This window comes from Pseudophryne corroboree, chromosome 5 (genome assembly GCF_028390025.1).
Source record: "Pseudophryne corroboree isolate aPseCor3 chromosome 5, aPseCor3.hap2, whole genome shotgun sequence".
Taxonomy (NCBI): Eukaryota; Metazoa; Chordata; class Amphibia; order Anura; family Myobatrachidae; genus Pseudophryne; species Pseudophryne corroboree.
The window spans coordinates 103,700,053-103,724,145 of NC_086448.1; the positions used below are offsets into that span (position 1 = coordinate 103,700,053).

At 47.9% G+C, this 24,093-nt stretch overlaps 1 protein-coding gene across 3 annotated transcripts in view; it reads right to left on the reverse strand.

Moving 5' to 3' along the window:
- The window catches only part of HACD1 (3-hydroxyacyl-CoA dehydratase 1), a 195,393-nt gene that overhangs the window by 83,087 nt on the left and 88,213 nt on the right, over positions 1-24,093 (reverse strand). Inside the window, exon 1 of one of the 3 annotated variants that reach the window (XM_063921535.1) lies at positions 20,204-20,382. The exons of the other annotated variants lie outside the window; for them this stretch is intronic. Within the exon in view, the coding sequence (XP_063777605.1) occupies positions 20,204-20,226 (23 nt within the window). The 5' untranslated portion in view covers positions 20,227-20,382. Of the gene's footprint in view, positions 1-20,203; positions 20,383-24,093 lie in introns of those variants that run through there. 3 annotated transcript variants of the gene reach the window in all.

Sequence of the window (24,093 nt, forward strand, 5' to 3'; positions counted from 1 at the left end):
GCAAGTTGATTGACAGGAAGTGGATGTTTGTGGGTGGTAATAACTGGCCGTTTTCTGGGAGTGTCAGGAAAAACACAGGTGTTCCCAAGCGTTTTCAGGGAGGGTGTGTGACGTCAGCTCTGGCCCCGAACAGCCTGTTGCTATCGCACTGTAGGAGTAGGTCCTGGGCTACGCACAGACTGGATAAAACATTAGATGGTGAGTGAGTTGCGAACAGATTTTCGCAAGGCGTACGCAGACTTGCATGCGGCGACTATGTGATCACAAACATCTGCAAATTCGCAAAGGAGTGATCAGGCCCATCATCAAGGGGGGATGGCGGGGACTCCAGTCCCGGGCCCTGACTGAGAGGGGGCCCGGGTGGCAGCAGTGAGGATCGCAGGGCAGGCAGTCACGGAGGCACACAGAGCTGCAGTTGTATTCTTTCTATTTAGCCGGCAGTGAGCAAATCGGAGCTCACGGACCAGCAGCCAATGAGGAGCTGCCAGCTGCTGATTGGCAGTCGGTCCATGAGCTCCGATTGGCTCACGGCCAGCTTAATAGAAACAATATAAAGTAGGGAAAGTGCTGCAGAATTCCCCCTAGTGAAGGCTATTGCTTGATAAATAGGCAAAATTCCTAAATATAAGGCTTTGAGTCTAGTTCCCTAAATATTTTCAAAAGTACAGATGCTTCAGTTCTGCAATAAATGACGTTTAATTCATTTATACAATCTAAGCTAAAAGTTTCTTTACATTTAGAGGAAAAACTATCTAGGTATTACAAATAAATACATTCCAGATCCATAACTATAAACTATTTATATGTGAGCCCCTTTGGAGAGAGAATTGACTGCATAGGAAAGGAATGAGTTAAACATCTTGGGAGGGGTGGACCTAGCTGTGAGGAAAGTACAGCCTTTGGGAAAAGGGGAGGGTTTAATATATATAGGGAAGGCTAGGCCATTTTGCTCTCTCTTGTTTGGTGATTTGCCTTCCCACTCTCCCGCCCTGTTTGGTAGAGGTTCTGGCACGGAGTGCCTTGGCGTTGAATTGTTGGCTGGGTTTATCGTTGGCTATTTATTGGCGGAAAAGAACGGCAGTTTGTTGTTGTATGGTAAGCTGTAGTGATTTACAGTTTGGTGTGGTTTAGGTGCACTCACCTCCATCGACTTACTGGCCGCTCGACCACCCGTCCGGGAAGGCAGCGGCAGGGCACCCATCAGGGTGGGTAGTCACTGTGGGGGTTGAGTTGTCTCCTATTACCGATTTTGATAGTTCATAGTTAAATTAGGATGGTTTTCGAATTTTAGCAGTTTAAGGTTAGCGTTAGTTTAATAGAGCCGTTCTTTTTTCTGCCACCATATGCCGGCTGAATCGGCATCTTAATAAAATTTTCTATTACAGGTTTGCTATGGTTAGGGTCAAATAAATAGCTAGCAATTTTTCTGCCAAATTCAAGTCTCCGTGTCTTTATTTCTTGGTATAGGGGTAACCAATGCTTTACTTTGAATAAAGGGGTCCACCGAATATCACTAGGATGTTTAATATTGCTCCCATTGGTTTGTGCCATAAAAGCCTATGGTTGTAAATGCAGCTTCATTCCAGTTATATACTCTTCCCTGACAAGTCCATACAGTAAACAATGTAGGAGTTTTATAGATCAGGTTAAGGGTAGTAGTAGTGCAGGCCTGGCCAACCTGTGGCTCTCCAGATGTTGTGAAACTACACATCCCAGCATGCCCTGCCAGTTTTAGCAGTCCCTAATAGCAAAACTGTGGCAAGGCATGATGGGATTTGTAGTTTTACAACAGCTGGAGAGCCACAGGTTGGCCAGGCCTGTAGTAGTGGATATAGGCCCTCATGCAGGTTGGATCGTACCAGTGATACAATGTGCAATTTCCCCGATTCTTGGAAAACTGCGCATGCGCAGAACCTGTTTGGCGCATATGTAGAACAGGTCCTGCAATCGCATCGCAGTAATGTGAACACCTCTGCTTTATTGACAGGCAGAGGCATGTAGCGGGGAGGGACAGGGGTGGGGGCAGCCGGCGTTGCTGAAAATGGGGGAGTGTCGCCCCTGTTTTCCAGCAGGGGCGAGGCCAAGGACTGCATCGCATACGCATTCCTTGGCCTCGCAGCTTAGCATATATGATCCTTGCTGAATGAGGGCCATAGAATGCAGATGCTCAGTTAGAGAGCCCTCTGTAACTGCCACCCATGCTGTTCAGAACCCTGCTTCCCTGTACCATGTGATCACTGCACTCAGAGGAGAAAAGCTTAATGAGCTCCCTGCTGTGTGACTGCATTTCATGTCTGAGAACCCCATGGACCCAGGCCAACATACTAGGACTCTGACAGGATATTCTGTCAGGCAGTGCCGTAACTAGGCATTTTAGCGCTGTGTGCAAGAAACGATAGTGGCGCCCCCCCCATGTAAGATAGGGGCAGTGCGCGCCGTAGGTGCGCAAAAAAATTATAGGGGCGTGGCTTCACGGGGAAGGGGCGTGGCCACAAAATAATAGCAATTCATACTACGGTGCACAGTAGTCTACATTATTCAAATTACGCTGCACAGTAGCGCCACTACACCAGGTAGAGCCCCTTTTATACATTACAATAGACAGTGTCCCCCTTTTTACACATTACAGCAGACAGTCCCCCTTTTTACACATTGCGGCAGCCAGGACCCCATTTTACACATTGCAGCAGACAGTCCCCCTTTTTACACATTGCGGCAGCTAGTCCCCCTTTTTACACATTACGGCAGCCAGTCCCCCATTTTACACATTGCGGCAGCCGGGACTCCATTTTACACATTGCGGCAGCCGGGACCCCATTTTACACATTGCGGCAGCCGGGACCCCATTTTACACATTGCGGCAGCCGGGACCCCATTTTACACATTGCGGCAGCCGGGACCCCATTTTACACATTGCGGCAGCCGGGACCCCATTTTACACATTGCGGCAGCCGGGACCCCATGAGAGAGAGAGAGAGAGAGAGAGAGAGAGAGAGAGAGAGAGAGAGAGAGAGAGAGAGAGAGAGAGAGAGAGAGGATATACTTACCTTCTCCCCGCTGACAGGCTCCTCGAGTCTCCTGGTGCAGTCAGTGAGGTGAGAAGGAGGAGGAGGGAGGGGGAGCAGGGAGCCGCAGCAGCGCTATTTGATTGGTAGTAAGCGCCGCTGCAGCATCCCCCTCTCCTCCTGTATTGGCTGCCCGGCGCTGCTGTGGATGCTGGGGAACCGCATCCCAGCATCCTTAGCAGCGCCGGGCAGCCAATACAGGAGGAGAGGGGGATGCTGCAGCGGCGCTTACTACCAATCAAATAGCGCTGCTGCGGCTCCCTGCTCCCCCTCCCTCCTCCTCCTTCTCTCTGCTGCCCAGCGCTGGTTTCTCCTCTCCCTCCAGCGCGGCGCACGGCGCAGACTTCGGCGGCATGTAATGAGTCAATTTGACTCATTACATGCCACTGGCCGTGCGCCCTCAGGGCAACTGCGCTGTGTGCCAAGCCCCCTTGGCACACACGTAGTTACGGCCCTGCTGTCAGGAGGCGAAGCATAAGCCCTGTAAGGTAAGTGAGGATAGGGTGAGGCGCACAGGTGTCTTTTACATCCTAGTTTCCACCTCTGCACTAAGGGGGTCATTCCGACCTGATTGCACGCTAGCTATTTTTTGCAGCGCTGCGATCAGGTCAAAACTTAGCAAAACTGCGCATGCGTGTGCACCTCAATGCACTGGCGCGTCGTATGGGTACAAAGCGGATCGGTGCTGGGCGATGGATTTAACGAAGAATCCATTCACACAGCCGATCGCAAGAAGATTGACAGGAAGAGGGCGTTTATGGGTGTCAACTGACTGTTTTCCGTAAGTGGCAGGAAAAACGCAGGCGTGTCTAAGCGTTTGCAGGGCGGGTGTGTGACGTCAATTCCGGGACCGGACAGGTTGAAGTGATTGCAGCAGCTGAGTAAGTTCAGACCTACTCAGAAACTGCACAAATAGTTTTTGTACCGCTCGGCTGCACAGGCGTTCGCACACTTGCAAAGCGAAAACACACTACCCCATAGGCGGCGACTATCTGATCACAGCGCTGCAGAAAAATAGCTAGCGAGCGATCAACTCGGAATGACCCCCTAAATGTCATATTCATATACTGTAGTTTTTTTTTCAACTGCGAGTTTTCACACAAATCCTTAACCCAGCTCTGATCAGGGCTCAGCGTCCGGTATTAAATTAGTCTGCACAAACTCACTCCACCCCGAAAACTGGATTTTTACCGCACTTCTGCTTTAGTATATCCCTCACACACTTATACCAGTGATCTGCGGTGATATACGCCAGAGTTCTGGCTGTGGTACTAGCCAGTGCATACTTGCCTACCTGACCCTCTCCATGAGGGAGAAAATGTTCTGTTCCTGGACTTTCCTGGTAATGTATGATTGCCATCACCTGTGGTGAAACACCTTTCTTATCAATTAACTATCTCACCACAGGTGATGGCAATCATACATTACCAGGAAAGTCCAGGAACAGAACATTTTCTCCCTCATGGAGAGGGTCAGGTAGGCAAGTATGAGCCAGTGCCTCCTCAGCCATTTACCTCACCACACGTACCTGACTTATACACATACAGTATATACATTTGTCACACACAGTCATAAACATATACACATAGCACAATCACACAATACATATTACACATTTATAGTACACATAGGGCCGTATTCAATAGCTATCGGAAGCTGGCGTCTTGTTGGAAAGACGTCAGCTTCCGACAGATTTCTGTTGGAAGGGGTTCCGACCTATTCAAAGAGGGCAGGTTTTTTCCGACAAGTTGGGAATTCCCAAATTGTCGGAAAACTCGTGGATCGGCGGACAGGCGCCGATCCGCGTGCTTCTTTTGGAAAGGGGGCCAAATCCGACAGTATTTGGCCCCCTTTCCGACAATCTCAATCCGACTTTAAAAGAAGTCGGATTGAGCAGGGTGCCCCCCCCCCCCCCCCCCCCCGACCAGGCTCCTCACTGCCGCTGTCAGCAGCAGCAGGAGAGGACACCGGGAACGGCCAAGCCGTTCATTGAATAGCACTTGTCGGATCCATTCCAACAAATGCATGTCGGAATGGATCAGACACTTGATACTTGAATATACCCCATATTATACATACAGTGTCCCCTTCTCCTCCCTCTTACTGTACCGTACACTATCACTAACTGACTGAATGAGTGGGCTGCTCTTCCCCTCCCTCTTCTCACATGCGATGCACACTGAAAAAACATTCCCACCCCCTCCTCCTCCCTCCGCGTTTATGTGTCTTTATGTTTTGTATTGGAAATGCACTAACACTATGATTGTACTTGATACTTATTTTATTGATATTATTGTTTTGATCCATTTGTGATTGCTAATAAATATTGATTACAAAAAAAAAGAAATACACAGTGGGACGCTGGTTGATAGTCAGCAAGTAGCTCAGGGAGTGATATGCCAAAAGTGCCGGCACCATTGCCTGTTACAAGAGGCGAGGGGCCCGGGTAAAAAGTACCCCCTCCCACCCCCCCCCACCCCTTCTTGGCGTCACTGGCTGCTCCATTGCAAGTACCACTGCAGTTTTTGCTATATACCTTCAGAAAGTTACTGCTGGTAATGATAGCATTATTGCCAGTGGTAACCCTTAGTTGTATAGGGCGAAGCATGTAAATGTTTATTGCTGGCTAAAACATCAATTTTACCAGCATTAGAGAGGTTTGTGCTTTAATAAAAGGATTTTATATACCTACCGGTAAATCTTTTTTTCTCGTAGTCCGTAGAGGATGCTGGGGTTCCATTTAGTACCATGGGATATAAATGGGTCCACTAGGAGGGCTAAATGGAACCCCAGCATCCTCTAGGGGGTAAATTTACTAAGGTGGGAGATTTTTAGAACAGGTGATGTTGCCCATGGCAACTAATCAGATTCTACTTACCATTTATCTAGCTGCTTCTAGCAGATAATAGATATAATCTGATTGGTTGCTATGGGCAACATCACCAGTTCTAAAAATTTACCCCTAGGACGTAAGAGAAAATAGGATTTTATATACGTACCGGTAAATCCTTTTCTCGTAGTCCGTAGAGGATGCTGGGGTTCCATTTAGCCCTCCTAGTGGACCCATCTATACCCCATGGTACTAAATGGAACCCCAGCATCCTCTAGGACGTAAGAGAAAAACCTGTACCTTTTTTTTTTTAATCAAGATTTTGGTCTTTTACTTTTGTGAGAAATAATTCTGGTAACATACATACTGAACAGGCATTTAAATCTTATATTTCAAAGCACAATGTCTGAGTAAGGGCGTCAGGAGCAGGCATGAGACTAATGAAGTGCTGTAAAGAAACAGTGATCCCCTGTAAGAGCGGAAACCAACATGAGCGACAATCCGGAGAGATTTAAGTGAGGCATGTACTGCAGGCTACACACGGTGATCATGTAACATGGCCAAGGTCATAATGAGCTGACAATGGACATTAACCAATCTTCCCTGCACAGCCAGACTCCTGAAATGAAACAGCTTACCACGCACTTTGATATCTGATTGTTGTGCATCTATTGGGGCTAAACTGTACAGATAGGATTGCATTGCTTTGGAAACTGCCTGAGCATCCATTTTTTACCCTGTAAAGGTGTCCATACACATTGCAATACTGTCAGTGATACAAACCTGTGGCTTGGTATTACAGTATGGCTATCCCAAAAAGAACCTTGGTGTCCAAAAATAACTGGATCGATTCTTCAGAAGGTAGGTTCATAAATCCACTTGGAAGTTCAGAAGATTATGGATGTCCGACATTATGGCTGTCCGCCTTTGTATATGTTATAATCTTCCGACTGTGCTTACAAGCCTCGGTGTGCTCTGGGAGTGATCCAGACACTCATGGCCAGATTCGTGGATGGACACTAACGCAGAGTCGGCCTTAGGCATAGGCAAACTAGCCAAATGCCTAGGGGCACAAGCAGCTTATTCTGATTAAAATGACATGTGGCATGCCTATATTCTGTGTGTAGCAATTCGTATGCAGATACAGCCTCAGTCGCACACAGAATACAGGCTTGCCACATATAATTTTAATCAGCAGAAGCTGCTTGTGCATCCTAGACACATAGCAATGCAAATAAGATGCATTTTCATCAAAAAAAGGCTCCTGATGTTAGCAGGGCTGCCAGCTGACTCTGGACAGGCATCTCTTGCTGCATGGCGCACTGAGGCAAGATGTATGAGGACACATCTGTAGCCAAGCAGAGGCAGAGCTCACAGTGTTAGCGGCCGTGTGAGTGCTGTGTGTGAGTGGGTTGGTTGTGCAATAGTGCTTGGCATATGTGTAAGGGGCATTATGCGTATAAGGGCATTAATAAAGGTTGGCATAATGTGTAAGGCTCATTATGTTTATAAGGACATTAATAATGTGTGTCATATGTGTGAGAGGCATTACTGTGTGGTATTATGTGTATAAATGCATTACTAATGTGTGGCATTATGTGTATAAGGTGCTCTACTGTGTGGCGTAACGTATAGAAAGGGCACTACTGTGTGGTCTAAAGTGAATAAAGAGCAATATGGTGTCATGTAATATGAATATGGAGCAATTCAGTGTGATGTAATGTGAATAAGGGGCCCTACTATGAGGAGTAACGTATATAAGGTAAAGTGGTAATACTGTGTGATGTAATGTGAATAAGGGACACTATCGCATGATAAAATGTGAATAAAGTTGCACTACTGTGAGGCATAATTTGAATTGGGAGTACTATTGTGTGGCCATGCCTCTTGCAATCAAAAATACATCCCTTTTTGTTCCTATTTAATATATAGGAGCTAGGAACACCAAAATAAAGACTGCTATGGGTGAGGGGTGATGGTGCTGGGAAAGGGATGCAGGGTCAGAGGCGGAACTAGCGGTGGTGCTAGGGGGCACCAGCCAAAATATTGCCTAGGGCATCATATTGGTTAGGGCCGACTCTGCACTATCGTGATGGTTTGCATACATCGCCGATGTTTTCAGATCGGCACATGCGCAGGATCTGTACTGCACATGTGCAGATTTATGTCTGCGACGAAAGGTGTGGTGCTCACTAAGCCACGGCGTGATTGACATCTGCAGCCATTTTGGGAGCGAAGAAGAGGCCAACATTTTTAGAAAATGGGGGCGTTTTGGCCGGTGTCTGGATGATAGATTGACATTGTATTGGTCGACATTCAATAGGTCGACCCCATGCGGTCGACATGCATTAGGTTGACACATATGAAAGGTCATCATGTACAAAAGTTTGACAGGTCAAAAGGTAGACAGTGCTTAAAGGTCGACAGGTACAAAAGGTTGGCATGACAATGGTCGACACACAAAATGCTGACACATGTTTTTTGTATTTATTACATATTTTCCCAACATTTGCTTGATTTACTATCCCCGTGGACATCTAGCGAGCGTAGAGGAGCGAGCCATGCTGCCCGAAGAGCAGCGAGTGAAGTAAGCCTGCAAGAGTAAATGTTTGTACATAACATGAAATATACAAGATTTGGACCCAAAAAAATGGTGTTGATCATTGTATGTTGTCCAATGAAATGTTGACATTTTTAACCTGTCGACCTTAACCACTGTCAACATTTAATCTGTCGACCATTTGCACCTGTGGACCTTTTGGACCTGTTGACCTAATGCATGTCGACCTATTTCAATTTTCAGGCATTCCCAACCTCGGTCCTCAAAGCACACTAACAGTCCAGGTTTGAAGGGGCCCATACACTAGAGCGATAATGCCCGATTTCATCCGATTTCGGGCATTCGGCATGATATATAGGATAAAATCAGCCATTTTGCAGGCGTTTCCGATCCGATGTGCGTTCCCGTGAGCATCGGATCAGATCCTCCAGATTGAATGTGCTGCACATTCAATCTGGTCCGATCCCGCAGGCATGGCTGGAATCGGCCAGGATCGTCCAAGATACATCGTATGCAAAAGGACAGCATACGATGTATCTTGGGCGATCCTGACCCCCGGGAGGCTGCCAGGGTGATCGCCTGCGACATGTCAGACGGACATGTTGCAGCAGTGTATGGAGCCCTTAAGTGATATCCAGGCTTGAGTACAGGTGACAATTAGTGCCTCAGTTATTTTGATTTAACCCTCTGTGCTGAAGCCTGGATATCACTAAACCCTGCACTGTTAGTGTGCCTTGAGGACCATAGTTGGGAATGTCTGACCTGTTGACTGTCGACCTGTACATTGTCGATCTATTATACAACACCCGTTTTGCCCACATTCTAACAATGTCCATATTTCACAGAGTTGGCATAATTAATATCGACATGTTCTGTAGCCATGCCAATCGTGATGACATTACAACCATGTTGACATGACAGATGTTGGCAAAAAATACCACAACGCCTACTTTATGGAGAGGATGGATAAATTGGAACCAAGGTGTTTCATCAAATGCTGGAAGTCGGACCCACCAGGTTACACATAAGAACTGTCTAGCAGGGAGGTAAATGGATAATTGAAAAACAAAACAAAAGCGCTAAATTTAGCACATCTACAATCAGTCACACAGACATGCGGGGGGACGCCCAACACAGGGCTAGTCCGTTCTGCATGTCAGGCCCGACATCCCCACACAAGTACAAAAAGCTTTTGTACTTTAGGACTAGCTCCCTGCCAGCACAGCTCCTGCGCCGGCGCAGTTCAGACCTGATCAGCTGCTGTGCGAAAATGCACAGCACCGATCAGGTCTGAATTAGGCCCATTATTCCACTATGAGAGAGATTACTGATATCAAATCCTCCTGTAATGCTGGGTTGACAGTAAACAGGTCGACAGTCATTAGGTCGATCACTATTGGTTGACAGTGACTAGATTGACACCTGAAATAGGTCGACACGGTCATTAGGTCGACATGGAAAAGGTCCACATGAAAAAACGGTCGACATGAGTTTTTTTTTTTGGGGGGTGTTGTTTTCTTCGTAAAGTGATCGGGAACCCCAATTAGTGCACCGTGTCTCCTCGGGCAAGGTGCCTCGCTCCGCTACCGCTGCGCTCGGCACAGGTTACTATTCCCAGTCGTAGTCCACGTGGATCGTAAAGTATGAAAAAGTTCAACAAATGAAAAAAAAAGTTACAAAACTCATGTCAACCTTTCCATGTGTCAACCTTTGCCATGTCGACCTAGTGATTATATCGACCTAATGGCCATGTCGACCAATAGTGGTCGACCTAATGAGTGTCGACCTAAGTGTTGTTGACCTAAAGACTGGATACCGTTAGGCTGATGACATAACTATTATCCAATTTTATAATATCATTTACATGAAATAATGGGCATAACTTAGAGGAGGACACACGTCTGTATTTTTGTTTTGTTTTTCTGCTATAGATAGCGTGTTTGTGGTGTACATGTGCCCCAAAAATGCAATTGTACATGTTTGTATCAAAATTGTGCAAATTTGAAACTCCATAGACTTGGGGAGACAATGGAAGTGGGAAGAGGTGGCAAGCCTAGCGAGTAGTACAGTTAGGGAATTCACGTAATTGTGGATTTTACATATACACATAGACAGCATAAGCGTGCGCAGGGGGGGGGGGGGGCCTGGTGCGCACAGGCACCCCCTAATGTCTGTCACCCCCTCACACACACCTGCTGCTGCTGCAGTATCGGCGATCGCCGAGTGTGCTCATTTCTGTTCTCCCGCCCATTGCGCCCGCCACCCCCTCCACTCAGTCTGGCTGTCATTCATTTGTATGGGTGCAGCATCACTGACGTACTCCTACTCCCAGTTCCTCTAACCTGTGGGATGTGTCGTGATGATGTCATGCCGCATGCATGCCCGCTCATGCTCCTACCCATGCTCTCTCTCTCCTCATCATGTGCCAATGCCACAGAATACACCGTTCCTCTTGGAGGAGGACAAGTTCAAATTCAATATATATTTCGAGAGATTGGGATATAATCTATGGTAATAAAATATACAAATTTAACATATATTAAACAGATTTTATATATGTGTGCATCAATTCTCTATATTATTTAGTTTGCATTGAGTGCCAATATGTGGTGGTAGACACACCTGTTAGGTGGTGCTAGACACGCCCATTGGGTGGTGTTAGACATGTCCAATAGGCGGTGCTAAACACGCCCTTCTGATCGTGCACCCCCTAATAAAATGTCCTGCGCACGCCTATGATAGACAGATGCACCTCTCAGCCAGCAGGATAATGGGGCTGCCTTTGCTGTTGATTACAGATTGGTTTCATCCCTAGATTCCACTAAAGCTTATTTTTATGACCGCACTTTCTTGTGCTGCCTACCAGGAGAATTCATGAACTGACCTCAGATGATTCTTCACCTTTAAAGACCTCAAACTGAAAATAAACCTTTGGCTGGTCTGTCCTTGCTGTTTACTTTGTACAATATTTCTACTACGCTGGGATTTAATTCTCTATGATGTTGTGCTGGAACAGTGGGGGTCATTCCGAGTTGTTCGCTCGTTGCCGATTTTCACTATGCTGCGATTTGTTGCAAAATGCGCATGCGCAAGGCACGCAGGGCGCATGCGCTTAGTTATTTAACTAAAAACATAGTAGATTTACTGTGGATTCTGCAGCGCTTTTCAGTCGCTCTGCTGATCGGTGAGTGATTGACAGGAAAGGGGCGTTTCTGGGTGGTAACTGAGCGTTTTCCGGGAGTGTGCTAAAAAACGCAGGCATGTCAGGGAAAAACGCGGGAGTGTCTGGAGAAACAGGGGAGTGGCTGGCCGAACGCAGGGCGTGTTTGTGACGTCAAACCAGGAACTAAACGGACTGAGCTGATCGCAATCTGTGAGTAGGTCTGGAGCTACTCAGAAACTGCTAAGAATTATTTATTAGCAGTTCTGCTAATCTTTCGTTCGCTATTCTACTAAGCTAAGAAACACTCCCAGAGGGCGGCGGCCTAGCGTGTGCAATGCTGCTAAAAGCAGCTAGCGAGCGAACAACTCGGAATGAGGGCCTGTATTGGGCACTGACATCTGTTGGATGATACTGCTATGGCAGTGATCGCTTGCTGTTTCCTTAACATTGAGTAAAATTCACCAGTTCAGAATACCTTAATGGCATATTATCATGTCATTAAAACAATGAGCAGGGTTGTGAGGGGGGAGATCACTGGGACCCAAGGGCGTAGCTACCATAGGTGCAGGGAGTGCAGCTGCTATGGGGCCCAGAGCTGAAATGGGCCACCTTCCCTGTACCAGGTGCATTGGCGTATCTATAATGGGTGCAGTGAGTGCGGGGCACACGGGCCCAGAGGTCCAGGGGGGCTACCCTGCACACACTGCAGCCCCCCTTCTCGGCAGCGCAATAGAGTCTGAACCCTAGGGGGTACACACACTAATGCGCTTGGGAAACTCCAGATACGTGGCACGGTGACCATTTTTCCGGAGTTTTGCGCATGCGCATTAGGAAAATCTTCAGGAAAATGGCCGCTGTGCCATTTTCCCGGATGTTTGCGCATGCGCAATAGAGTCTGCGCTCAGACTCTATTGCCGCTGCGGAGAAGGACGGCACCGCCGGGGAACTCCGAGGAGGTAAGTATTAAATCGTTGTGCATCGTCAGAGAGGAGGGGACCCCTGATGCAGAAGGCTACACACAGGCCTCCTCATCTCTTAAAACACTCCTGACAAGGTACATCTGTTATATACATTTTACACCATTGGGTGATACATGCAGGCCCTCACATCCTTACAAAGTTTTGCTGTGGGTCCTACAAAAATCTAGCTACGCCCCCGAAACCTGCTCATTGTAATGTGGTATAAAATAAACTGGAGGACGTTATGTTACATAATATGAACTGGGGCACTGTATGGCATAATGTGAACTGGGGGTATTGTGTTCCATAATGTGTACTGGCAGCCCTACAATGTGACATAATGTGAACTAGGGCACTACTATGGTGCAGGACATTAACTAAGGCACTACTATGACTCAGTAAATGAACTAGCGCACTATTATGGGGCACAAAAATTAACAACTGTTGCGGAGAGGTGTCTCTCAAGAAGCATTGGGTTAGGGGCCCCTTTAAAATGTTGCTATGGGGCCCACAAAGTTCTGGCTACGCCCCTGCTGGGACTGCATGGCAGCCGCCATCTTGTCACTTGCACGCTTCTCAGCTGTTATGGGGCGGCGGCGATACAAGGCAAATCATCATACTGCCGCTACACTCCGCTGCCAGGCAGCTTCCGTTCCCTAACCCAAGGCCGCATCACCGTCATACGCCCTGCCTGTGGAGACCCCCGGACACCAGCACTGCCGGAGAAGGGCACGAGTTGCCGGTGGAACACACATACACACATGGGGGGAGATTCAAATGTTTGAAAAGTCGGTTGGGTGTCTGTTTTTTTCCTGTCTATTAAATAAGAAAAAACAGGCTCCCAACTGACTTTTCAAACATTTGAATCTCCCCCATGGACTTTATTTCCAGGAACTTTTGTTTTGCTGGACACTCACTTGCAAATTTGCCCTGTTCTGCCCTAGACTGACTCTAGGTCTACCACACTTAGGTCGACAGTCATTGTGTCGACATGCATTAGGTCGACATGGTTTCTAGGTCGACGTGTACTATGTCGACATGACAAAAGGTCAACGTGGGTTTTTCGCCTTTTTTTCTTTTCATTTTTTTTTACTTTTTCATACTTTACAATCCACGTGGACTACGATTGGGAACGGTAATCTGTGACAGGCTGGTCACTTCCCCATCTGTTTTCACTGACAGGAGCTCTCCACATCCTTTCCTCATTCCTCACTCTGGGGTCTATTCCATGGGATCCGGTCTGAAGATCGACAGTGTCTAGGTCAACAATGTTTAGGTCGACCACTATAGGTCGACAGTCACTAGGTCGACATGGATGGAAGGTCGACAGGGTTTCTAGGTCGACATGTGCTAGGTCGACAGGTCTAAAGTTCGACATGAGTTTTTCACATTTTTTTCCTTTTTTTAAATTTTTTCATACTTAACGATCCACGTGGACTACGATTGGAACGGTAAAGTGTGCCGAGCGAAGCGGTAGCGGAACGAAGGCACCATGCCCGAAGCATGGCGAGCGAAGCGAGCCATGCGAGGGGACGCGGTGCACTAATTTGGGATCCCGGTCACTCTACGAAGAAAACGATACAAAAAAAAAAAAAAATCCTCATGTCGACCTTTAGACCTGTCGACCTAACACGTCGACCTAGAAACCCTGTCGACCTTCCATCCATGTCGACCTAGTGACTGTCGACCTATAGTGGTCGACCTAAACATTGTCGACCTAGACACTGTTGATTTGGTGAACCACACCCCTATTCCATACCCTCCAACATTTTACACCCCTCCTTTCCCATACTTTCAATGTAATTTTGGAGAGTCAAAAATCGGTACAACTACAAAGCACTTTTTGGCAGGTACAGACCATAAAAAAAAAGTTACTGTACCTGCCAAAAAGGTACAGTTGCAGGGTATGCTATTCATGAAGCAGTGAAAAGCATGGAGAAGTGAGCTTGTGGAGAAGTTGCCCTTAGCAACCAATCAGCTGCTCTGTATAATTTTACAGTATGCAAATTATAAGTGTTACGTCAATGCTGATTGGTTGCCATGGGCAACTTCTCTACTGGCTCACTTCTCCACACTATTCACTGCTTCATGAATAGACCAGTCTGTCCCTTTTCTTCTCTGACAGGACAAATCACCCTGAGCTGTATCACTCCGCCCCATCTCTGCACCTGTGAAAGCTGGGTGCCTGGGCACCATAGAACTTCAGCTTTTTTCTTAATGGGCTCCAGTATTCCCCAATTAGAGCTATACCCCCACAGTTACAATAGTGTGTATGTATATATATATATATATATATATATATATATATATATATATAAAAAAAAATATATATATATATATTAAAAAAAATAAAAAAAATAAAATATATATATATATATATATATATATATATAAAATATTAATCAGAGTTGCATGTATTTAAGAAATTCTTAAATCTAAAATGAAAATGCATACATATACGAATACCTACAAACGGAAACAATGTCTTATTCACACAGGGTCCAATTCAGACCTGACTGCTGCTGTGTGTTTTCGCACAGCAGGCGATTATCGATTGACTGTATATGCATATGCAACGCAATGCGCACGTGCGTCACGAAACAGCAACAAGGTGCAAAAATTTCGATCGCACAGCCATTTGCAAGCTGATTGAAGGAAGAGGCCATTTGTGGGTGGTAACTGGCTATTTTCTGGGAGTGTCAGGGAAAACGGCGTTCCCAAGCGTTTTCTGGGAGGGTGTGTGACGTCAGTTCTGGACCCGAATAGCCTGTTCTTTTTGCACTGTAGGAGTAAGTCCTGGGCTGCGCACAGGCACAGACTGCGCACACTGGAAAAACTATTAGATGGTGAGTGAGTTGCAAACGGATTTGCAGCTGTCCGCTGGCTGAGGGACATTTTCGCATGGCGTACACATGCAAACGCACACTTGCATGGGGCGAATTTACACTCCTCCTTGGGCGGCGACTATCTGATCGCAAGACAACAAAATTAGCAGCCCAGCGATCAGGTCTGAATTAGGCCCACAGCATACTTGCCTACCTGACCCTCTCCATGAGGGAGAAAATGCTCTGTTCCTGGACTTTCCTGGTAATGTAGGATTGCCATCACCTGTGGTGAAACACCTTTCTTATCAATGAACTAGCTCACCACAGGCAGAGGCGTGACTAGGGTTGGTGTCACCCGGTGTGGTAACTCATGGTGTCACCCCCCACGTACTTCCTCCCATATTATACCACACGGAATCTTGGCGGGGGGTGGTGACGGGGCGTCGATGCACCGTTTCAGGGGCGTGGTCCGGACAACGCAGACGTTTCTGGACCATATGTGGGGCGGGCTGCAGTGGCTGCATGACAGCACACGCAGCCGCTGCGACCCAAAAGATGGCGGCCAGGCGACTGCCTTTACAGCTAGGCTGCGGAGGGAGAGGGCTACCCTTAAAATGCGAGCGCATCTATGTATAGCAATGCGCTCGCATATCAGCGGGGGGGGCGGACTTGGCATGTGGGGTGCCCTTAACCTGTGCTGGGGAGCCCCCCCATATGCTAGAGAAAGCAGTTGTAGTTTTGCTACTTTTAGCAAAACTACTACTGATGCTGAATTAGGCCCAAAATCCATTGATATGTCAACAGTCATGGATGAGTGCATACACACGCACCCGCTAGCGACCCAAATATTAAAGCAAAAATTACGGGTAGCTGGAGCACTGCTTCCCACTACCCCTTATTATTCCCCCTTACTGCTCTGGGCAGTGGGAGCATCACTCTCCCGCTGTCTGCGTCCACAATTGAGGCGTTCTATTTCTGTCTGTGTAGTGGGAGCGTGCTACGGTACGCTCTGCTGCTCCAAACTGGCAGCTGAAACGACTGACAGCCAGCCAGGGAGTGACAGCAGCAGCCAGCAGGAGACTCCAAGTTCAATGAACTGCACACTGCATTACAGGTCCTCCCTATTGTAATGCAGCGGCAGCACTACAGAATGCAGTCTCCTCCCACTTCTCCCTCCCAGTATTGCTAGCGGCGCTGGCGGGCATGGTAACATCACGAAGACTGATGTCATAGCCAGTGCCAGATTAAGGTTCACATGGGCCTGGAGCTGAAATTCATGAAAGGCCTATTGTGTGCTGCCGCAGGGGATGTGACTAGTGATGTGGGGGGCATGACCAGTGGTGTGGTGTGGTGGTGTGATCTGCATCATGGGTTGTATCAAGAGCCTTCCTTTAATTGCCCTGCCCCTACACACTTCCATCCTGCAGCTTGGCATATTTGCGTCAATCACGACTAGGGTGCACGTGTGCGTCTAAGTACAAGCACCCATAGGAATTCATGAGCAGCGTACTAAACCGCAGCTCAGCTGGTGAAATGTGGTGTCATGTGGTGACATGTGGGGATATGGGGTATCATGTATTGAAATGTGGTGTCATGTGGTGACATGTGGGGATATGGGGTATCATGTATTGAAATGTGGTGTCATGTGGTGACATGTGGGGATATGGGGGTATCATGTATTGAAATGTGGTGTCATGTGGTGACATGTGGGGATATGGGGGTATCATGTATTGAAATGTGGTGTCATGTGGTGACATGTGGGGATATGGGGGTATCATGTATTGAAATGTGGTGTCATGTGGTGACATGTGGGGATATGGGGGTATCATGTATTGAAATGTGGTGTCATGTGGTGACATGTGGGGATATGGGGTATCATGTATTGAAATGTGGTGTCATGTGGTGACATGTGGGGATATGGGGTATCATGTATTGAAATGTGGTGTCATGTGGTGACATGTGGGGATATGGGGTATCATGTATTGAAATGTGGTGTCATGTGGTGACATGTGGGGATATGGGGTATCATGTATTGAAATGTGGTGTCATGTGGTGAATTGTGGTGTTGTGGTGAAATGTGGCATCTTGGTGGTGACATGTGGGGATATGTGGTATCATGTGGTGTCTTAGAGGTGGCATTAGATGTACTTGGTGGTGGCACTGATTAATCTCCCCTACACAGCAACCGCAAACATATCCCTGTCCAAGAACCCATTACTGAAGCACTCCATCCACGTACATCCATTACCCCATCTCTCCCCAATTCATTATCAATCCCTCCTCCCAACACCCATTAGCACATTCATCCACCCACCCTTTCAGCTCCCATAAAGCTTCCCTCACAGCAGCACCCACACTACACTCACACAGCACCCATACTACGCTCACACAGCAGCACCCATACTACGTTCACACAGCACCCATACTACGCTCACACAGCACCCATACTACGCTCACACAGCACCCATACTACGCTCACACACATACTACGCTCACACAGCAGCACCCATACTACGCTCACACAGCACCCATACTACGCTCACAGCACCCATACTACGCTCACACACATACTACGCTCACACAGCAGCACCCATACTACGCTCACACAGCAGCACCCATACTACGCTCAAACAGCACCCATACTACGCTCACACACATACTACGCTCACACAGCAGCACCCATACTACGCTCACACACATACTACGCTCACACAGCAGCACCCATACTACGCTCACACAGCAGCACCCATACTACGCTCACAGCACCCATACTACGCTCACACACATACTACGCTCACACAGCAGCACCCATACTACGCTCACACACATACTACGTTCACACACATACTACGCTCACACAGCAGCACCCATACTACGCTCACACACATACTACGCTCACACAGCAGCACCCATACTACGCTCACACACATACTACGCTCACACAGCAGCACCCATACTACGCTCACACAGCAGCACCCATACTACGCTCACACAGCAGCACCCATACTACGCTCACACAGCAGCACCCATACTACACTCACACAGCACCCATACTACACTCACACAGCAGCACCCATACTACGCTCACACAGCACCCATACTACGCTCACACAGCAGCACCCATACTACGCTCACACAGCACCCATACTACGCTCACACAGCAGCACCCATACTACGCTCACACAGCAGCACCCACTCTATGCTCACACAGCACCCATACTACGCTCACACAGCAGCACCCATACTACGCTCACACAGCAGCACCCACTCTACGCTCACAGCAGCACTCATACTTCACTCACACAGCAGCACCCATACTACACTCACACACCAGCACCCATACTACTCTCACACAGCGGCACCCATACTACACTCACACAGCGGCACCCATACTACACTCACACAGCGGCACCCATACTACACTCACACAGCGGCACCCATACTACTCTCACACAGCGGCACCCATACTACTCTCACAGCGGCACCCATACTACACTCACACAGCGGCACCCATACTACACTCACACAGCGGCACCCATACTACGCTCACACAGCGGCACCCATACTACTCTCACAGCGGCACCCATACTACACTCACACAGCGGCACCCATACTACACTCACACAGCGGCACCCATACTACGCTCACACAGCACCCATACTACGCTCACACAGCGGCACCCATACTACGCTCACACAGCACCCATACTACACTCACACATCGGCACCCATACTACGCTCACACAGCACCCATACTACACTCACACATCGGCACCCATACTACGCTCACACAGCACCCATACTACACTCACACCGGCACCCATACTACGCTCACACAGCGGCACCCATACTACACTCACACAGCGGCACCCATACTACGCTCACACAGCGGCACCCATACTACGCTCACACAGCACCCATACTACACTCACACATCGGCACCCATACTACGCTCACACCGGCACCCATACTACACTCACACCGGCACCCATACTACGCTCACACAGCACCCATACTACACAGCACCCATACTACTCTTACACAGCACCCACACTTCATTCACACAGCACCCATACTACACTCACACAGCAGCACCCATACTACACAGCACCCATACTACACTCACACATCGGCACCCATACTACACTCACACAGCTGCACCCATACTACGCTCACACAGCACCCATACTACACTCACACATTGGCACCCATACTACGCTCACACAGCACCCATACTACACTCACACAGCGGCACCCATACTACGCTCACACAGCACCCATACTACACAGCACCCATACTACTCTCACACAGCACCCACACTACATTCACACAGCACCCATACTACATTCACACAGTGGCACCCATACTACGCTCACACAGCACCCATACTACACAGCACCCATACTACTCTCACACAGCACCCACACTACATTCACACAGCACCCATACTACATTCACACAGCGGCACCCATACTACGCTCACACAGCACCCATACTACACAGCACCCATACTACTCTCACACAGCACCCACACTACATTCACACAGCACCCATACTACTCTCACACAGCACTCATACTACAGTCACACAGTGGCACCCATACTATGCTCACACAGCACTCATACTACAGTCACAAGCGGCACCCATACTACATTAACACAGCCCCAATTAGCTCCCCCCCCCACCTAACACTCAGTAACCCAACAATTTCTACATCCCAATGCCCATTAACACATTCAGCCTCATACACACACACCTCATAAATCGATTCTGCTAATCATGGAGCATTTATAGAAGTTACCTGGCTGGCATCATGCAGCACATCACCAGCAGCTCCTTCCTCCTGTAGTATAGTGTGGGAGGCGGAGCTTGTGTGTGTCAGGCTCAGGACCCGAGTGAGGAGAGAGTGTCCGGACTCTGGAGGAAAGGGGAGGGTCGGCCACTGCACTGCCTGCACGGCTCTGTACTGCGCTGCCTGCTGATCTCACTAAACAGGTGAGAGTGTCGGACTTTAGGAGGCGGGGCCTGGAAGGAGGGGGTATGGTCTCAGCCGTTGACCAGTGTTTCTCATGTCAGGGGATGGGGGTGCGTGTGAGTGCGCGGCTCGTTTTGGTGTCACCCTATTGAAGGGTGACACCCGGGTGCGGGCCGCACCCCCCGCACCCACCTCATGACGCCACTGACCACAGGTGATGGCAATCATACATTACCAGGAAAGTCCAGGAACAGAGCATTTTCTCCCTCATGGAGAGGGTCAGGTAGGCAAGTATGGCCAGTCCCTTACCAAAAACTGCACTAAATATATACTACCCCAAAACCCCACATGACCCTCTGTTAAATGAATATCTATCTACCAAGGGCTACATCAGTATGACAGTAAAGGCTCTGCCTCGCCCCACCGCATGTCACTGGCCCAAAATGAGTACTATGAGCACTAGTCCAATAAGGTATGCAGTCAGTAGCAGAACACAGGACTTTACACTGCATCATATGTTTCTGCTTCCTCTGTTTGCTTATACTGTACTTACCATTATTATTTATTTTCAGTATATGAGGAGGAGCGCCATCCACTTTAATACAACTCATGGCCAGGTGTGGTGGAGAATGGCAGAACAATAGTCAATATAAAGGAAAACCTTTTATACCTTTCACATGTATTAACTGACACTGCATACACAGAGGGGGGGGGGCATTCAATTTGCCGGCTTTTGGGATCCCGACACCTGGTGAAATACGGTTGAACTCTCCACTCGGGTGGTGGTCCACGCCACCACCCGAGGGGGAATATAATCCTGTGCCGACCTTTGGTCGCCACCAGGCCCGAAGCGTGGCGCATGCATCGCACCCGCGAGGAGACACGCTGTGCTCGCCGCTGGTATCCTGGCTCTCGGGATCGCAGCGTCGGTCTCCTGACCGCCGGGATATCATACTGATCCCACAGAGGAAATCCTGCAGAGTCCCACAGAAAGTAATCTGTACACTGCACATTCTCACGCGTCCATCCAAGGCGCACTTACACATCTCTGTGGGCTATTCAGAGCTAAGCGCAGGCACAGACCTGTACCAAGGATAGATAGGGCTAGTACTGGTAGTGATGACGGCTGCTCTCACAAGTGGATGTATAGGGGTGGCGCAGCCACACGGATCCGGCGGACTGAATACTAGGGATGAGCGGGTTCGGTTCCTCGGAATCCGAACCCGCCCGAACTTCATGTTTTTTTACACGGGGCCGAGCGACTCGGATCTTCCCGCCTTGCTCGGTTAACCCGAGCGCGCCCGAACGTCATCATCCCGCTGTCGGATTCTCGCGAGGCTCGGATTCTATCGCGAGACTCGGATTCTATATAAGGAGCCGCGCGTCGCCGCCATTTTCACACGTGCTTTGAGATTCATAGGGAGAGGACGTGGCTGGCGTCCTCTCCGTTTATAGAGAAGAGAGTGAGACAGTAGAGAGAGACACAGTAGTAATTTTGGGGAGCATTAGGAGGAGTACTAGTTACTTGCTGAAGTGATAGATAGTGTGACTGTATATTATCTGACTTGTGGGGGAGACACTGACAGTGGGGAGCAGTTAGAGTCTGAGAGCAGGACTCAGGAGTACATATAACGTACAGTGCACACTTTTGCTGCCAGAGTGCCACACTGCCATTGTGACCACACTGACCACCAGTATAATATATATTGTGATTGTCTGCTTAGGAGTACTACTTGCAAGTTGCTGATAGTGTGACCAGTGACCTGACCACCAGTCACCACCAGTTTAATATATATATATATATATATATATATATATAATTGTATATAATATATATATAATATTGTATACCACCTACCCGTGGTTTTTTTTTTTTTTTCTTTCTTCTTTATACATACTACTATAGTAGCTTACTGTAGCAGTCTGCGGTGCTGCTGAGCTGACTGTGTCCAGCAGGTCCGTCATCAGTCATTACATAATAAATATATATACCTGTCCGGCTGCAGTACTAGTGATATTATATATATATATATTGATTTCATCTCATTATCATCCAGTCTATATTAGCAGCAGACACAGTACGGTAGTCCACGGCTGTAGCTACCTCTGTGTCGGCAGTCGCTCGTCCATCCATAATTGTATACCACCTACCCGTGGTTTTTTTTTTTCTTTCTTCTTTATACATACTACTATAGTAGCTTACTGTAGCAGTCTGCGGTGCTGCTGAGCTGACAGTGTCCAGCAGGTCCGTCATCAGTCATTACATAATAAATATATCTACCTGTCCGGCTGCAGTACTAGTGTGATATAATATATATTGATTTCATCTCATTATCATCCAGTCTATATTAGCAGCAGACACAGTACGGTAGTCCACGGCTGTAGCTACCTCTGTGTCGGCAGTCGCTCGTCCATCCATAATTGTATACCACCTACCCGTGGTTTTTTTTTTCTTTCTTCTTTATACATACTACTATAGTAGCTTACTGTAGCAGTCTGCGGTGCTGCTGAGCTGACAGTGTCCAGCAGGTCCGTCATCAGTCATTACATAATAAATATATATACCTGTCCGGCTGCAGTACTAGTGATATTATATATATATATATATTGATTTCATCTCATTATCATCCAGTCTATATTAGCAGCAGACACAGTACGGTAGTCCACGGCTGTAGCTACCTCTGTGTCGGCAGTCGCTCGTCCATCCATAATTGTATACCACCTACCCGTGGGTTTTTTTTTTTCTTTCTTCTTTATACATACTACTATAGTAGCTTACTGTAGCAGTCTGCGGTGCTGCTGAGCTGACAGTGTCCAGCAGGTCCGTCATCAGTCATTACATAATAAATATATCTACCTGTCCGGCTGCAGTACTAGTGTGATATAATATATATTGATTTCATCTCATTATCATCCAGTCTATATTAGCAGCAGACACAGTACGGTAGTCCACGGCTGTAGCTACCTCTGTGTCGGCAGTCGCTCGTCCATCCATAAGTATACTAGTATCCATCCATCTCCATTGTTTACCTGAGGTGCCTTTTAGTTGTGCCTATTAAAATATGGAGAACAAAAATGTTGAGGTTCCAAAATTAGGGAAAGATCAAGATCCACTTCCACCTCGTGCTGAAGCTGCTGCCACTAGTCATGGCCGAGACGATGAAATGCCAGCAACGTCGTCTGCCAAGGCCGATGCCCAATGTCATAGTACAGAGCATGTAAAATCCAAAACACCAAATATCAGTAAAAAAAGGACTCCAAAATCTAAAAATAAAATTGTCGGAGGAGAAGCGTAAACTTGCCAATATGCCATTTACCACACGGAGTGGCAAGGAACGGCTGAGGCCCTGGCCTATGTTCATGGCTAGTGGTTCAGCTTCACATGAGGATGGAAGCACTCAGCCTCTCGCTAGAAAACTGAAAAGACTCAAGCTGGCAAAAGCACCGCAAAGAACTGTGCGTTCTTCGAAATCCCAAATCCACAAGGAGAGTCCAATTGTGTCGGTTGCGATGCCTGACCTTCCCAACACTGGACGTGAAGAGCATGCGCCTTCCACCATTTGCACGCCCCCTGCAAGTGCTGGAAGGAGCACCCGCAGTCCAGTTCCTGATAGTCAGATTGAAGATGTCAGTGTTGAAGTACACCAGGATGAGGAGGATATGGGTGTTGCTGGCGCTGGGGAGGAAATTGACAAGGAGGATTCTGATGGTGAGGT